This window comes from Saimiri boliviensis, chromosome 4, assembly GCF_048565385.1.
Source record: "Saimiri boliviensis isolate mSaiBol1 chromosome 4, mSaiBol1.pri, whole genome shotgun sequence".
NCBI lineage: Eukaryota > Metazoa > Chordata > Mammalia > Primates > Cebidae > Saimiri > Saimiri boliviensis.
The window spans coordinates 162162314-162181090 of record NC_133452.1 but is presented as its reverse complement, the minus strand read 5'-3'; the positions used below and the strand labels follow the sequence as shown (position 1 = coordinate 162181090).

The window sequence follows — 18777 nt, the reverse complement described above, 5'->3', positions numbered from 1 at the left end:
GGGAACCAAAGATTAGAATTACCCTCTTCTTGGACTCTCTGGGTCATCACATTGGGATTGTCCAGTTTGTTTGTTCGGTACGAGGTGCTTATGAAGTCAGGTTAGAGCCATTCTCTATGGTCTTCTGACGTTTACTCTCCATCCTAAGCAGCTATATTATACATAACAGTGTGGAGAAATTAGTTGAAAGCCCATTTGTTTCATTACAGTAAGAGCAACTGTGCAACAGGCCACAATGGTGATCTGCATTAAACAGTTGCTACCATTGCTTAAGTACCTACTGGGTGGCAGACACTGGACTAGGCATTTTTATTTATCTCATATACTTGGGAAAACAGCCCTATAAGATAGGTCTTATTGGGGCTGGGCGTGGTGGTTCATGCCTGTAATCCCAAAATTCTGGGAGGCTGAGGTAAGTGGATCACCTCAAGTCAGGAGTTCGAGAACAGCCTGGACAACATAGTGAAACCTGGTCTCTACTGAAAATACAAAACATTAGCTGGATGTGGTGACGTGCGCCTGTAATTCCAGGTAATTGGGAGGCTGAGGCACAAGAATCTGAGAGGCAGAGGTTTCAGTGAGCCGAGATTGTGCCCCTTCACTTTAGCCTGGATGGTACAGCAAGACTCCATCTCAAAAAAGAAACCAGATAGGTCTAAATGGTCTCTCTGTATCCATCTGTCTATAAATATGTAAAGGAAGTGAGCTCATGGAGGTGAAATTACTTGCTCAAGGCTGTACCACATTAATTGGAGGAAATGGGACTTAAATGCAGTCTGTTGAACTTAAAGGTAGAGGAGTGATCTGAGGGGAGAGCCCTACATTAAAAAAAGAAAGCCAGTTATTAATCCAGAAAGGAAAACAAAATTCTAATTAAAAAAGAAAATATGGTCATGGTATACTACTTGACTTAGCTAGAAAAGGTACTTAAATACACTCCCTTTAAGGCCATTAGCTAGTTAATGTCTTTGGACTATTTTCCTGTCATCGAAATGATCTGCGTTGTAATTTTAGTCAAAGGGCCACGAAGAAGGAAGTGTGTGTGTATGTGTGTGCGTGTGTGTGCGTGTGCGTGTGTGTGTGTCTCTGTATGTAAGTATCATGTGCAAATTGGTCAAGTTATTTATCCATTCCTGAGAAGCAGATTAAGTTTTAGAAGTCAGTGTCAAGGCTTTCACTGGGAGGCAGTTCTCCGTGGGTCTGCTGTGATTCTGCACATCTTGTGAGCAGAGGCACTGCTAGCCTTTCTTCTGAACCATCCCTTCAGGGATATTTGTATAGCGAATGGCCTTGGAAGACACAGAGAATGACTTCTTCTGGAACAACTGTTCTCAACTGGTGGTGATTTTGTCTCCAAGGAGACATACGGCGAATTCTGGGACCACTTTTGGTGTCATAACTGGGGGAGTTCTATGGGCATCTCGTTGGTGTTGGCCAGGGCTGCTGTGAATTATCTTGTAATGCACATGAGAGTCTTCACAACAAAAAAACATGCAGCCCAGAATGTCACTGGAGCGGAGATTGAGAAACTCTGCTCTGGGGCAAAGGCCAGGTTTCTTTATTGTCCAACATAATAAAGACAGTGTCCCCCTATTGTGTAAAGGTCAGGCAGGTTTACTGCCCATTTTGAAAGACTTAATGCCGTTGACTTGTACACGTAAGAGTGGTTAAAATGGTAAATTTTATGTAATGTATATTTTACTATAACAATATTTGAAAAAAAAGTTTGGTTGCCGTAAGCTTGAGGTTCTTCTCCTGAAATGCAAAGGACTGGGTGCATACCTAGCCCCCTTCTCATTGTGGGAATTGGGCCTTGGGTGCAGATGCTCATATTTTGGCTACTGCTACTGCATGAGCAATAAAGTCCTTTGTCACTGACTCAGTAGTCTCATGTTTTTGGCCAGCACTCATGAAACTATGGCATGCTAACTTGTCTCTTTCATCGTCCTTGCTAGCCTCTCCTGGTACCATCCAGCATGCATGTTTGTGTGTGTACATACAGGTGTATTTGCATGTGTATGTTATGGGGCATTGTGGACTAACTCCAGCTAAGAAAGAGTCTGAGCTCTGCCCCAAGGTCCAAACTCTTTTCATTGGTTAGAGACATGTTAAGGATGATGGACCTGGTAGCACTTCCACACCCATGCCCAAACTGAAGATGTTCACGTTCTAGCATGCATTTGGGGAGGCCAGAGCAAACGTCTTTCCCTAGAGGTGAGTTTAGGTCTAATAAGTCTAAGATACTTTTTCAAAAGTAACCTGTTTTGTGTATGCACGTTCCAAATCAGTCTGGGGTTGGCCATCAGCAGTGAAATAAGTGCCTGATTAGCTGATGCCTGTGATTATGCTTTGGCGCTCATGACCCTGTGTCAATATGCCCCGTTTATAAGGTGGTGCTTTTCCAAGCTAAGGAAGTAAGAAATGAGTCTGCTTCCTTTAGGTAAGTAAACTGCCCTGGTAACTAAGGATCAGGCAAGAGAATTTACCATTTCAGAAACATGGGCCAATAATTATGAAAGAACCAAATACGCAATTGTATTTTTGGAGTTTAATTCGACAGAACTGAGCAGAAGATGGAGATAGTAACTTTGGAGTGATTTCTGATTGTTTTATTGCTTTTCCCATTTGTAGTTGATTTTGATTAGTAAAATAATGAGAATGGAAAAACATTTTTATGCTAAGTAGTTTCATTAAATAGTATTTAATCCAGCATCGTGAACATTAAAACAATGAAATACTTTTTTAAATTGGAGGCTGTGATATATTCTATTTTCTTATTTGTTTAAAATTTATTTTTAATAACAATTGTACACATATTTTTAAATGTCAATCAGTTCAACAAAGATTATAACAAAAATAGCAACCATTTACCACACCCCTTCTCACCACAATTTCTGTTTCATATAGTTACCTCATTTATTTTATTTTATTTTATTTTATTTTATTTTTTTTTTGAAATTTACAGTAAAAAGTTTAATTTTTGAATATTCAATAAGTAAATATCCAAAATAGTACCAAAGTCTTAATATATACAAATCTATTGTTGAACTAAAAATAATAATAATAATAATATATTTCTTTTTTTTTTTTTTCTTTTTTTTTTTATTGTTACCTCATTTAAACTAGGTTAGCTATTTCTTACGGAATACTGCTTTATTTCTAATCTGTTCCCCATTTTAATAGCTCTGAGGCACTTGGTTCTTACAAGTGATGGCATCTCATAGTTTAATTAAAAATTATGTAAAAAATTATTTTAATTAAACAAATTTTTAATTTAAAAATTATTTTATATTTAGATGTACATAAAAGAATGGAGATCCCTTTAATTGAGTGGTATCTCAAATTTGATAAAATCTTGATTTTATTTGTTTTATTAACTTTCTTGATTTGCCTTGCTTTGTATATATCTTGATTTATTAATTTTTTGTCAAATTACTATGGAAGATGATTATTTAGATTTTTTTTTTTAACCAAACTCTTACCCCATCAAAAATAAGGCCACAGACATACAAACACATGCAGATGCCTTTGCCTTTCTTTTTTCTTTCCGCTATAATTTTGTAATACTTTTGGTTAAGTTCACATTTGTACGTTATTTCTACTTTGTAAGTATAATTCTTAGTTGAACCATTTAGTGTACTCTACTTATGTTTCCTTTCTTGGGTAACTTTTTTTCCCTCTTGCCTCAGTTAATAATTGACTATTTTCTTCCCTTGCTTTGTTTTCTATGTACCTGTTACTTAGCCATCTCCAAACTTTGCAAGAACTGCCTTCTTCATAATTCATACACATTTAGTGATACTGAAGTCTTTATTTTTTCTCCATCTCCCCAGTCAGCCGCCTCAAGCTGGTAAGTTGTTCCTTAGATCTGCTTTTCAGAGTTGTCCTGGCATTTTTCTTCACCATTATTTTGACAATTTCCTTTGCTTCCTCGGTGGATGATTCTTATTTTTTTGGATTCTGTGTTTTCCTCTATCTTGGTTACGTTACACCTTCATTTTTTGTGAAACTCACCTCTAGTTGCCTCCAGAGAAAAGCTTCATAGGAAACACATTTTTCTGAGACTTTGCGTGTCTGAAAATGTCTTTTATTTTCCTCCTCTAATCAAACTTGACAGTGAGTATGGCGAGGTATACAATTTTTGGTTTGATATAACTTCTCTCGGAATTGTGAGAAGATTACTCTGTTTTTCTTTCCATTCAGAATGGTAGTTGAGAAGTTTGATGGTATTCCGTTTCTTTCAACATAACCTTTTTTTCTTTCTCTGAAGGCTTTTGAACTATTTTCTTTGTTTCTGGTATTCTGAAAATTTCCAGTTATGTGTCTTGGTGTAGGCCTTTTTGCTTATTTGACTGGGTAGTCAATGGGCTTTTTAATTCTTAAAATGTGTGCTTTCAGTTTTGGAAAAAATTACTATATTGTTTCTTTGAGAATTTTCTTCTCTTTATTTCCCTACTCTCTTTCTAGAAGTCCAGGAATTTGAATATAGGGCATCCTAGAGGGATTATCTAATTGTCTCTCCTACTTTTCATCTCTATGGATTTTTTTTTAACTTTTTCACATAAAAAAAAAAGCCTCAACTTTTATCTTCTTTTGATTATTTCCTAGTCATTATATTTTTAACATCTAAGAGCTCTTTCACATTCTCTGAATGTTCCTTTTTATAGCATCCTATTCTTGTTTTATAAATGTGATATCTTCCCTTTTCTCTCCTGGGATTGATGCTCTATTATTTTATACTTTACTTTCTTGAACTATGCTTTTTTTCTTTTAAGTTTCTTTTTTAGTTTGTCTCTTTCTGTTTTTATCTCTGTATCCATGTCAGAGTCTTTCCTTGGCTGGTTACATTTTAGAGTGAGGCATTAAGAACGCATTGCGCATAGGCAGGGGAGGTGTCACTGTGGGGTGATTGGTTTTGGCCATTTCATTGGCAGACCTCCTCCAGTTTTTAGTATCTGTAAGGAGGAGTCTCATTCGTTTGCCTTGTTGATAAAAACCTAGCTGTCAACATTTTGGGATCTGACTGTGAGAAAGAGGCATGAATCAAGAGATTGATTCTTCTCAGTTTCAGTATAGTGCCCTTGTTCTCAGCTGTACGTGAGTCCAGCTTCCCTAAGGTTCTACATCTCCAGAGAGCAAACCTCCCATGTTTCTTAAGGGAGGTGATCTCGGGGATCTATTTGCTTCCTGTAAAGACTCTGAGCCAATCCACCTATTTTTAGCCACAGTTATCTGTGCCCCGTATTTCACAGGCAGATGGTGCCCCCATCCCCGAGCCTTCTCCAGGTTTCGAAGCATGCAGGGGCCTACCTCTTGGCTTCTTCTACAGGCTGGGATTTTAGCTTCCTCAGGTCAGCCGTCATCCAGCCATTTTCCCCACAACCATTTGCTTTACTATTTCCCGAATTTGGTGGCTGATATTCCCTTTCCACTCTCCTGTGTCCTTATGGGTTCATCCTTTTAAAATTGCCTTTACTGATGCTTTAGAGGAGCATCTGAAGGCAGCTAAGAAAAAAACTCATGTTTGTTCAGTCTGTTGTGTTTAACAAGAAACCACTTTAATACTGATCCATCAGAGCTGTTTTCAGAGAATCCATAATAGGGATGGCAGCCTGTGACCAAATTTGCTCCGAAGGAATCTTCTTTGCCTGGCACAGGGCTGACAACATGTGCATCTCTTTAGTAGGCGGTCTGTTCTTCAGTCTTCCACAGGCTGCAGCAGTCCCTATTAGCTATTCTCTCTCTTCAGTTATAAATTTATAATTGACCTGCCCCCAGGATCATTTGAGCTTGTGACTATTGGTCTGTATCGGTCTTCAAAACGTAACATAATGCTGTTTTGAAGAATCTGCAGGTTAGAGGCTATATCCAGAAATAGGAGGTTTAAAAACCAAATATGCCCATCACCCTAGCTTTGTTCCCCACGCTCTGAGTTGGTCTTGTCATTGACTCTACCTGCTGCTAATGGAGAATCAGCAGCTACCTGCAGCTCCTGTTGTGAAAAGTGAGCAAGATGCAGAGCTTTCTGTGTTGCTTTTCCATATATGATAAAATATGTAGAAAGGTAAAGGAGGCTGCTTTCTGTGACACGTCCCCCAAACTGACTTCAATGAGAAATGCATTTACTAAACAGAATTATAAAATATTTAGAACCAGAAGGGAACCTGACGTAAGCTGCTTATTTTGCCATTGAAGAAACAAAACCCCACAGTGGAGAAAAGCCATTTTCCCGCAGAGACATGATCTCCTAGTAGAGTTAACACAGGGGTCCTGGCTTCAGTTTGGTCCTCTCCTTTCACATCTTAAGGAAGAGAAGTGAGAAGATGAGGGGCTTCTAATTAGCCCATAAAGGGCAATGTATTCTATCTGAGGACCACGCAACCTTCACTGCTATTCCTGATTTAAAAGGGATTGTGTGAAAATGGTGTATTAATCATGCTTTATTTTCAGTCTAATCTTAGTGAATCATATTCACATTAGGCACTACAAGCATTGCACATGGCTGAAAGGGTTAGAATCAGAATGACCAGAGTTCTTCATTTCTCTATGCGTCATCAGTAAGGCTTTTTTTTGTGGCATCATGTTTGTAGATTTGTATTTAAATGATAGAAATGGTTTTAAACATTAAAATGTAGACCTCAGGGATTTCTGATATAAATGAAAGAAAATCAACATTTACTTGTAACTTGAAAAAATTGGGTGGGGAATTTTTTTCTAATGATAATTAACTATTGTCATGGCATTTAAGTACGTTTTCAGTTTTTCATATATTTTCATATGGGTGTCACAGGAACTGGTGGGGCTTCCGGGTCCTGGGTGAGACAACTTCTGGGTGACTGGCCACCGCTGCAGTCTTCTTCTGTACTTACAGAGTCGTGTCTCTGAATATAACCACTCTTTTTGTAGGTCTTTGTGCTTTCAAACCCTCCCCGCTCCTGCCTTTTTTTTCTGTGAGCCTCTAAAAGCTGAAAACAAGAAGTGGTACTTTGCTATCACAAAAAGTTGAAACGGATTATTTCAAAACACCTCATTCAACTTGGGTAGGAGATGATTTTGGTTTCCATGGGAACAGAAATAATAAAAACAAGTACGATGACTTCTGTATTTTCAGCATCTATGCCTGAATGCTGCCATAAAATCCACAGAAATATCTCCTACCTCAAAACCTGTACCAAATCCACACAGTTTCCCAGATTTCAAATGCGGTAAATGTTACATGGAAAAAAAGGACATCGAAGGTAGTCTTTTTCATGTTTATTGGTTTTGATCTTCAATTTCTGGGTCTAGGTTGTTTCAGGGACAGAGAAATAATGGGTGTGAATGAGGAGGAGGGCTGGGTGGTGAGATAGGACATCCTGACTAAAAAATTCTTACTTGTGCTGTTATTTTTGATAGCAAAGGCCATAAACATTAAAGTAATATCACCCAGGAATTCTGATGTAAATATAAGAAATATCACGTTTACTTCTAAAGTGGGCTGGACATGAGCTGTGGTCGCTCTTTAGATGCCTTTCCCCGTTTCTAATTTTCGCTGCTGCTGTTACTGTCAGAGGTGTGATATGAGTTTAAAGTGTAAGTCATTTGGGCAGCCCCATCTGCCTGTGGAAATACCTTCCAAGTAATTGATGCCTTCAATATTTTGTGGGTGATTTCCATATAATTTCCATATTCCATCTTCTTTCCCCTTACCACTCACGAATCCTGAGTTAACCTTAGTAACTGCATGCATATTCTCTTGAAAACCTGAATACTTAACGATTTCCCCTGAGCTGTCCCCGCTAGGATGTAGCCAGCGATAATAACTACCAGACCTTTTCTGTCTTCCCATACAAATCAACCATTTTCTCAGAATGTCAGTTACAAAATAAATAGCAAGGTACACATGGAGGCAAACTCAGGCAAAATGCACTCAAAATGCCAACGCTGGTGTCATGTTAAGGAGAAAATCTGGCATAGCTTTTCTAATAAGAAGTATTAGGAGCAATTACTTATAATAAATAATGTGTTTCTTAAAAGGTAGAAGTCCTGACTTTCTTACAAAAACCTCTCTGTTTAAGGGTACGTATTGTCTGTAATTGTACATATATTTTTTATCTGTGTAACATGCCCATTAATCTAGTTGCACTCTGGATGCATGCCCGAGAAGCTGTGAGGCTGGAATCATTTAGGTTTAAATGACTTTTGTGATCATTGTTATACCATTATGTACATTAGTTTAATGGGGATTTAGGGTAGAATATAATGAATATCCTTTTTTAACTCCAGTGAAACAGAAGAATTGTGCTTTATACAGTGTATACTGTTACACAATTAGTCATAGGCATGAGCTAGTCCTGAAGTTTCAATATGTATGTACTCCTTAGAGAAACAATTTCTACCTGAAAACAGGTTCTCTTAAAAATTTTCATCACAAAATTGACTGAAATTTGACATAAGTGTCAGAGGGGTTAAGACTTTGAGCATAAAGTATAACAATATAAAATATAAAATCTTTCTGATTTATTGCTTTTGCAGCGATGAGTTTCCTTTTATAACATTGACTCTTAATAAACAGTGGCATGGTGATGTAATTGGAATAAATCTTGTAGAACTGTCTTTATGGCCAGAAATCATTGTCAGCAGTCAGTCCTTCCACTGTTTTCCAACTTTCCGTAAATTGACTGGTAATTTTTAAGTTCAAAAGGCAACCTTCATTTAAAGAGACATGATTTCAGGGCGCCATTACAATGAGAACTGTTAACCCAAAGTGATTTTTGGAGTGGCATAGTCACGAGCATGCTGTGTTATACGTGATTTACAGCCCTGCTGTGCCCAGTCTCATCTGGGGACCAGTGCTGTCAGCATCACAGAAGCTTGTGTCTCCGACTCTGCCTTTAACAAGATCCCCAGGCGACAGTGAGGTGCTGGCCTAGGAGCCACGAGGCTGGAAGTAACTCGGGAACATCCATCGAATTTAACATAGATATTCGTTTGCTCTGTATTTTATCTTAGGAAAATATGTATTACAATCCAGTGGTCAAAGAATTCAAATCCTTTTATCACTACTTGAGGAATTTTGGACAAGTTTACCTAACTCCCTGTGCTTCAGTTTCCTTATCTGCAAATTAGGATCATAATTTCTCAAATAATTGTTGTGAGGTTAGTGGAAATATGATCATGCATATGAGGTGCCTAGGCCGTAGTACCAGGCACCTGGTGAGCTCTGGATAAATGTGAGCCTTGTCATCAGTGCCTTCCTGGAGACACATGACGCATTTACCTGGGAGAGGAACATTTGTGTCTTACTTAAGATGAATATCCAGAGTCAGTGGTGATAGGAACAAAGATAAATAGCAGAAAGCCCTTCAAGAAACTTCCAGAAGGCCTCCATGGTGTGAGGGCTGATATTTCCCCTTTATTCTATAATCATTCCAAATATTTGGGGGCATCTATACAATAGCAATTTATATTCACTAAAAATACTAGAAGGGCACAGGTGAGGAGTGGCAGTCACCTGAGGAAGCAGGAAGGCTTTCTAGAGCAGGTGGTTCCACCCATGGGGAAGAAGGGCATCCTGGGTGAAGGTGTAAGGCATGGCATGAGAAGTGGGGTGGCACAGAATGGGTAATGGGAGGCCCCAAGTCTGAGATCAAGGTGTTGGCGGGGTTGGTTTGTTCTCAGGCCTCTCTTCTTGGCGTGACATGAGTCAGATTGCATTAGGGCCCACTCTCATGACCTAATTTTTACATAATCGCCTCCAAATACAGTCACATTATGAGGTACTGGGGTTAAGACTTTGACCTAAGAATTAGGAGAGAGGGCACATTTCAGCCCAAAAAAGTGAGAAGATGGGGTTTGTCTCTGATTTGATACTGCTAAACAGATGAAAAGGATAACATTCAGGGAGCAGAGTCAGTTTTTCAAGTCTGAGTCTGTAAGAAACATGATCAGTGATGAGCAGACGCCGGAGAAAAGCAGAGACATGGCTCCCAGCCCCGCCCGGCGGCTCCTCTGCCTCTGTACCCACTGGCTATAGATTAGGGGTCAGCCTTAGCCAGGTGCCTCGTTACTATGATGACCCCTGTATGTGAAAGAGCTCTGAGAAGCACAATATGCTAACTAATGTTTGGCATTATTTATTGCATCCGTAAGTGACCACTGCCAGCCTGTCATTCCAATGGAAGATAGAGTCATTTTTTGCTTGGGTGCATGTACTAATGTATGGAAGTTACCCTCGTTTAGTATCTCTTGTTTGTACATTCGTATGACTTTTGGAAGTATTAGTAGATAGCAGTTTGGAAACAGCAGCCGAAAGCTATTGGATGGTAAACTTGTTGTGAAACATGGATGCCAGGGAACTTGGAAGCAAAGAATAAACATCACTGAGAGTGAGGATGATTAGGCCATGTGAATCAGACCCAACGGTCTAAATGAACTAGAGATTCCCAGGGTTGGTGATAGCTCTGAGTTTGTGTGAGGGGTACCAGATTCCTCTTCAGGAATGCTCCTCTTTTGCCTCTGATATTTCTTTTTTATCCTAAAGAATAGTTATGTAGAAGCAGTGCTGTTTTCCTTCTTTGCAGACTCGCACCGTGGTATAGATTTTATCTGTGTGTGTATATGTGTGTGTGTGTGTATACCTGTGTGTGTGTGTGTGTGTGTGTGTGTATGTGTGGATGGATGGATGGTTGTAAAATCCAGTGTTCCTTCTGGGGATGATTTGATTGATGTATACACTGGAAACATCTTTAATAATTTAATGTCTGCTTCAAAGGAGATTACACCAAAAAGTACATTGCTTTTCATTTATTCATTACAGATCTGTCATAGCAGCATTTTTTTTTTTTGCCCTGAATTGTAGTGTCATTGTAATAATGACTCAGGATATTTTAAAGGATTGTAAACCTTTTAACTAATATTATAGTCTTATTTAAATTGATCATATTGGTATTTCAGCACCATAATCTAGCATTTCTTAAAGTTGAGCTAACCAGATGTGGCTTCATTTAATGACTAAAAATAGCTGTGCTGGGAAAGTCTAATAGGAATAATGGGATGAAAGTGTAATAGTTCTTGTTAGTACTGGTGGTAATAATGGCTAAGAGTCAGGGCCTGAACTTAGAACCAGTTGTCTTCTTCTCTAAAAAGAAATTAGGGTATATACCAGCCGTTTGCATTAAAAGGAGAAAAAAAATGTATATGTGTTTGGGAATTCTAGATAAATTAAGAGATAAGGCTGAGAAACATAAAACTAAAAATTAAAAAATGACATATTATTTTGCAATTTTAAGTGTAAATCCAGATATCAGGAAAGGAAAATAGACATTTTCTTACTTAGCTGTGATCACCTTAACACACTTCAGCAAGCACTTGTGATATATCCTCAGAGAGGTGAGGACCATATCCAGAATCCTGAACTATTACAGTAAATTACAAGTTTTTAGTTATTAATTATTTTATTAAGAAATTCTATACAACTTCTCTTTGAAACTAAAAAAGGTTGCTCTTAATAATAGGGCAAGTTTAGGCACAGTAAGGATCGAAACCATTTCTAGGAGAGTGTTTTACAGTTCAATTGTCAGAGGTAATTTAAAAAGAAATCTATTGGCCATCAGTGCTGTTGTGTGTTGGGGCTTTTGTTCTGTACTGCTTCAGGTACTCTGCTAGACAATCCTTATAATATTTTCCTTCCTAGATCACACCAAAAGTCAGTGATAGAAATCCCCAAAATATTTTGTTTCCAGGTCAGTAATTCACTTTTTTTTTTTTTTTTGAGATGGAGTTTTGCTCTGTCACCCAGGCTGGAGCGCAGTGGCGTGACCTTGGCTCACTGCAACCTCTACCTCCCAGGCTCAAGCAATTCTCCTGCCTCAGCCTCCCGAGTAGCTGGGATTACAGGATTGTACCACTAAGCCCGGCAAATTTTTTGTATTTTAGTAGAGACAGGGTTTCATCATGTTGCCCGCAGGGTGTTCTTGAACTTCCAGGCTCAGGCAGTCTGCCTCTAAAGGGCTAGGATTACAGGCGTGAGCCACCATGCCTGGCCTCAGGTCAGTAATTCTTTACACAGTAAAAGTAACGTTGCCTACTGCAGATCTCATGTTTTCTGGCCATTGAAAGTACATGTGAGTGTCCTTACAGTGGCAACTTGTTTGGTTATTAATTTAAGGCAAGACACTAGGACCATGGGATAAGAATGCCTTTGTTTGGCACCCTAGCCCTGCTTGGTCACCTGCCCTGTGATGTGGGAAGTTTGAGGCGACTTCTCATTTTCTCTGTTTGTCTAACAGGTATAAGAAATGTAACTCATAGGGCTGTGGTGAGCGTTGCATGAAATGCTGAGTGTGACGTCTGGCACAGAGGGGTCCTTGGCATTTGCACTTCCATTTGCCCCTCCTTTCTCACCTGTCACTACCTGCAAACACTGTTGACACAGAGTTGTAGAAGTCTCTGGCCAAGCACCCCAACTGGAAGCACTCTTTGATCTCAGAGACAGTGGTATTTATTTCTGAATTGGGAACTCGGATTACTGCCTAACACAGATGGGTGCCCTAGGCCCAGTCACTGAAGCAATGAGGCCTGAGAGTCCCCTACGTGTATCTCAGGGTCCCACAATGGCCATGTACACCATCCCGCAGAGTCCAAGGAAGGAAACTTGTCTGTGGGCCAAAGGTCCACAGGCCTTTTCCTGGGTTCTTCTGACATGTTTGTGGGGAGCCATCCATTGTGTTTTCTCTAGGTGGGTTTGCTATTCTTTCTTCCCTCTTGGAAGTCTCCTCTCTGTCTTAGTGTCTTGGGAAAGGAAAACTCTTGACTTCCTGGTGTGGGCTCCTTTCCTGAACTCCCTAGGAGTCCTTGCTCTTCAGTGATGCAGAAATGTAATCTTTGGCTCAGGACATTATTTTCTGCTCTATTTTTTGTGTGTGGTAATATAGTCATAATGCAATATTTATCATCTTGACCAGTTTTAAGTGTACATACAGTTCAGTGGTATGAAATACATTCACAATGTTGTGTAACCACCACCAGCAGCCAGCTCCAAAACTCCTTTCATCTGGCAAAACTGAAACTCCATACCCATTAAATAGGAACTGCCAATGTCTCCCGCCCTCCACCTGGCAACCACATTCTACTCCATGTCTCTATGAGTTTAACTGATCTACGTACCTCACATAGGTAGAATCATACAGTATCTGTCTTTTTGTGTGACTCGCTTATTTCACTTAGCCTAGTATCTCTGTTTCACCCATTTTGTATCAGGATTTTCTTTCTTTGTAAGGCTGAACAATATTCCGTTGTATGGAATGACTACATTTTGATTATCCACTCATCTGTTGATGAACATACGGGTTGCTTCCGTATTTCCAGGTATTTTGAATAATTCTGCTACAAACTTGGCTGTACAAATATTTCTTCAAGACCCTACTTTATCAGTTCTTTTGGGTGCTTACCTGGAAGCGGAGTTGCTGGATCATTTGGTGATTCTGTTTTGAACTTTTGGGGGAAGCACCATACTGTTTTGCAGGTGGCTGCAGCATTTTGCTTCCCCATGAAAAATGCCCAGGAGTTCCAGTTCTCCACATCCTTGCCTTATTTTCTTCTGTTTATTTATTTATTTATTGTCATACTGATGGGTGGGAGGTAGTATCTTATTGTAGTCTTAATTGTATTTCCCTAATTATTAGTATTGTTGAGGATCTTTTCATGTGATTATTGGCCATTTGTATATCTTCTTTGCAGAAATGTCTATTCAAGTACTTTGCACATTTTTGAATGAGACTTTCTGTTGTTAGTGTTTTGGGTGTTCTCTGTGTGTTCTGGATCTCAAGCCCCTATCAGATAAATGATTTACAAACACTCCCTCCTATTCTGTAAATTGCATTTTGACTCTGTTAGTATTGTCTTTTGAAGTACAAAGTTTTATTTTTATGAAGTCCCATTTATGTATTTTTTTTGTGTTGCCGATGTCTTTAGTGCCATGTCTAAGAAATCATTGCCAAATCCAGTGCCATAAAGCTTTTGCCCTATGTTTTCCTCTAAGGGTTTATAGTTTTAGGTTTTAAATTCAGGTCTTTCATTCATTTAGAGTTAATTTTTGTATATATGTTAGGTAAGGATGCGGCTTCATTCTTTTGCATGTAGATAACCAGTTGAAAGACTGTCCTTTCCAGCACAAATTGTTGAAAGATTGTCCTTTCCCTGCTGAATGGTCTTGGCACCCTGTCCTTTCCAGCACAGTTTATTGAAAGACTATCCTTTCTCTGCTGAATGGTCTTGGCACCCTTGTCAGAAACCATTTGACTGTATATGTGAAGGTTTATTTCTAGACTCGCTGTTCTATTCCATTGGTCTGTACATCTGTCTTAATTCCAGGACCAAACTGGTTTTGGTATTACAGCTTTGTAGTAAGCTTTGAAATAAAGAGGTGGAAATTCTCCAATTTTGTCCTTTTTCGAAATTGTTTTGGCCATTCAGGGTCCCTTGAGACTCCATTTGAATTGCAGGATGGGTTTTCTCTTTCTGCAAAAAAATGTCACTGGGGTTTTGACAGGGATTGCATTGAATCTGTAGATCACTTTGGGTAATACTGACATCTTAACAATATTAACTATTCTAATACATTAACATGGGACCTGCTCATTATGCCTTTTATTATGCCATTTATTATGTCTTTTAAATTTTGGGGGGGCAGTGTTTTGTAGTTTTCATTGCACAAGTCTTTCACCTCCTTTGCTAATTCCTAAGTATTTTATTCTTTTTGATGCTATTGTAAATGAAATTGTTTCTGTAATGTCCTTTCTGTTAGTGTAGAAATGCAACCCATTTTCATGTGTGATGTATTCTCTGTTTCGTTTTTATAATGACAATGCTGATCTTTCCCTTGCCAAGCTCTCCTCTCCTTATCACTTCAGGGGTGTGTGTGTGTGTGTGTGTGTGTGTGTGTGTGTGTGTGTGTGTGTCTCAGTGCCTTGCTAAGCCTGTTCCTTTGGAGAGAGGGTAAGGCAAGAGTCTGGTGGGGAAACTGGAAATGTTACTCTCTGTTAGAGATTGGAGACTTTTCTCATTTTTGTTCATTTAGGTCACATGCATTAAACATCAGAAACCTCTTACCAAGCATTGTGAGTTACGTTCATACATCTTTTGCCTTTTAGCACCAGCTGGCAGATCCATCTCCCTCTGGACCTGAGTTTCTGTCCAGCATTCTGCGTTTTTGAGGGATCCACCCTGATGACATGCTCAGTGATAGCTAGGACTCTCCACTGTTTGACCTTAAGCATCCAAATAAAATTGGAACAGCTCAACCTTATGGTATCTTTTAATCTGCATAATGACAAACACTATGGTTTTTCCAATATCGAAGAACAACTATTTTTTCCTCCATTTAAAAAATATATATTTGGTGGTATATAATTAAATCCAAGACTTAATTTTTGACAGAAGATAAGAATTACTACTAGTTCCAATTCTTTCTTCTTCAAAATATAATGTGTGGAATTATATTCCATACTTTTCGTCTACTCCCCTTCATTTCCTTCCTTCCTTTACTTTTAAAACGGAAAGCATTATGTTAACTTCTGTAATGTTAGAAAAGTCTGGTCAATTGTTTGGTCAGTTAGAAGAGATGGGCTTCTCGAGTTGAAAGGGGAGGCAGGGATAATTGGGTTCCAAACTCTCATTTTACAGGAAGGGGAATTAAGTGACCTGTCCATTGTCAGGCAGCTAGACAGAGGCAATAATGAGATCTAACATCAAATCTTTGTACCCTACCATTAAAACAAAACTGTGGTTTTACTGATAGCATTGAAGAAATATGGTAGCTCCAAGAAAGAATGTATTGTAACAAATGGGAAGAGATTGCCACGTTTTTAGGATCTATGATGGGCCACAAACTATGACGTTTTATATAACTTTTCTCATTTAATCTCCGTGGAAGTTTTGTTACATTCCCATTTTACAAATGGGGAATCTGAAACTCACCAAAGTTAGGTAACCAAAGTTAGGATGTGAACCTGGGTTTTTCTCCAAAGTCTTGGCTCTGGAATTTGGCCTCCTGTTCCCTCTTGAAGCAGATTTATGTGTATCTAAATAACAGTAGAACAGTAAAATGTTTGATTAAGCCTTATAAAATACTTCAGCATTTATTATTTTTATAGAGAACATGTACACTTTCTTGCCCTTCGATCTTCAGGACAATCAGTTATTGTATTTAGAGATAAGCTGTCAGCTTCCTTAGGCATTGTGGAGAAAGCTGTCTGTATTCCACATCAGAAAACATGAATTCACAGCCTGGTGCCATTGCCCTCATCCTTAGCACTGAGGATGATCATCTCTGCACAAAGACTTTTTTTTTTTAAACCACCTCCTCTGGGCCGGGCACTTTACTAGATACTGGCCAAGGACCCTGAGGTTTGTTTGGTTTTCTGTCTGCCATGGGGGAGCCCTTGTTCTGGAGTCACAGGTTTCGTTAAAACTCTGGCTCTTCTTGTGGGATCTTGGGCTTTCCCTGTTTAGTTTTCTCGTCTGCGAAATGGGAATGATACCCATGTCAAAGAATCGTTGTGAGGATTAAATGAGGGAGTGCTTGTCACATGTGGCTTATGGTAAGTACTCAGTAATCATAAGCACATTCTACACTGTAAAGTATTATGCACATTTAAGGAGGTTTTACTGGACTGTAATAAGTATTACATTACTATGATGTGCAGTGGAAATTTTCTGCTATGCTTCTTATTTTTATGCATTTTTCCTTTTGATCCATCAGAGGCCAGCAGAAATAGTAGATGAGGAAGAAGATGGAGAGAAGGCAAATAAGGATGCAGAACAGAACGAAGACTTTTCGGGAGTGAATGGCGACCTTGAAGAGGAGGGAGGTGGGGAGGCCACAGATGCCCCTCAGCAAGGCGAGGAGACTCTGGATCTCGGTGAGGAGCGGGCAGGCCCTGCTCCTGTCAGTGGAGTCACTGATGAAGAAAATGGTGAGGAGCTAGAGCAGGTTAATAATGAGCTTCACCTGGCCCCAGAAGAGGAAAGAATGTCTCAAGGGGATGGCAGTGAACCAGATGAGGTATTCCTATTGCTTTTGCTTACTTATGTCATGAATGCTTGAATATGTGTATGTGTGCATACATGCATGCATTTACAGAATTCACCAAGTGTTTAGTACTTGTATGGAAACCCCTTACGGTTGAGTATGAAAGAGTCCATACCATTTAGTGACTTTATTTACTAGTTATTTCAACCATTTAACAAGTACTGCCATTGACCTACCTGACAGTCCATGTCGGCCCTTCTGCCTTTCATCCTTCCGTCTGTCCACCTTCTGCCTCATTTTACAAGAAAATGTACAGAGCCTTCTAAAAACGTACAGAATCAAAGAAATATCAAAAAATAAAAATAAGTTAAGATCAGAGAAGGTAGAAACCAGAAAAGAATATCAAGACCAGTGAGACCTAGACATGAAATAAAGAATACTGTCTCTATTATGAGTGACTTGTTTGATCTCTGGAAGTACTGAAGTCTAGTTCGATTGTTCTACTTCAAATAGATTAATCAAATTAAGCATTCAACACATCAGGCACTTGGTAGTATACAGTTCTATTTAGTACACAGAGGAGATAGAGAAAAATGTGGTAAAAACAAAAGAACAAAAAAAGTAATACGTGGTGAAACCTGTCTCTTCCTAGCCTGTCCTCCTGCGTCTGATCCTGGAGCTGGATACTCATCAGTCCTGGCATTCTTCCACGGGACAATATGACCCCATTGCTGCCAGGCTTAAGTTGAGTCTCAAAGCATAAGAGGCAGAATGTTCTCCACAACATTCTCACCATCTGCTTATCCCCTCCCTGCCTGTCTGTCCATCAGATCAAGGTCCACCTCCCTCGGCTGTAACTGCTGAAATGGGCCTTGATCTGCTCGTTCCTAACACACACTGTGATGAATGAGGTCTGCTTGATGATTTGTTGTTGATGCATCTGAGTTATCTTGCGTAGGAAGAGCAAGTTTAGCAGTGGCAAAATGCAAAATGTTCTGGTGGCCAGGTTTCAATAGCAGTACACAGCTATCTGTAATTCACTATATGGCGTATTGAAACTCTTCTTAACATCTACATGAAAATGCTCAGCATGTCTCTCATTTTATCTTTTCTCAAGGTGAGATAATCACAGTCCTCTTCTGTAAGAAATTCCCCATGTGTAGTTCTACATGGTCCTTAGTGTCATTTATATGGCAATTGTAATAGTAGGTTTCATAAAACTGTTGGTTGTAGTAGCTTTTGATGAAAGCTTACAAAATGAAATCAAAGTGTAATTCTATGTGGGACTAGATGGTAAGATCCAAAGCATGAATTTCTCCAGCGGTCTAGCTTAATTCAATATGTGACATAAATAGATTTTACAGAAACGAATGGATTGCCTGTCCTTCCATCTTCTACAAATATAACTTAAAAAAATAATGCTGTAATTTGCAACAACATGGATAAACCTGGAGGTTATTATGTTACGTGAAATAAACCAGCTAAAGACGCATACCACGCGATCTCACATATATGTGTAATCTAAAAATGTTAAACTCATAGACGTAGAAGGTAGAATGGTAGTTACCAGGGACAGAGTATGGGGGTTGGAGAGATGTTGGTCTAATGATACACAGTTCCTGTTAGAAAGGAGGAATAAGTTCAAGAGATGTATTGTACAACAAGGTGTCTATCTCTACTAACAATGTATACTTGAAAATCACTAAGAGGGTAGATTTGAAGTGTTCTCACCACAAAAGATAATAAGTATGTGAGGCAAGACATAT

General features: G+C 39.1%; 1 protein-coding gene across 3 annotated transcripts in view; it reads left to right on the top strand.

Annotated features, from left to right (window-relative positions):
* DCDC2 (doublecortin domain containing 2) overlaps positions 1–18777 on the top strand; it is a 211342-nt gene that overhangs the window by 180725 nt on the left and 11840 nt on the right. For 2 of the 3 annotated variants that reach the window (XM_074398508.1, XM_003927304.4), the window contains one exon: positions 16742–17044. In XM_074398508.1, the coding sequence (XP_074254609.1) occupies positions 16742–17044 (303 nt within the window). The remainder of the gene's footprint in view (positions 1–16741; positions 17045–18777) is intronic. The other variant, XM_010338013.3, reaches the window with a different exon arrangement.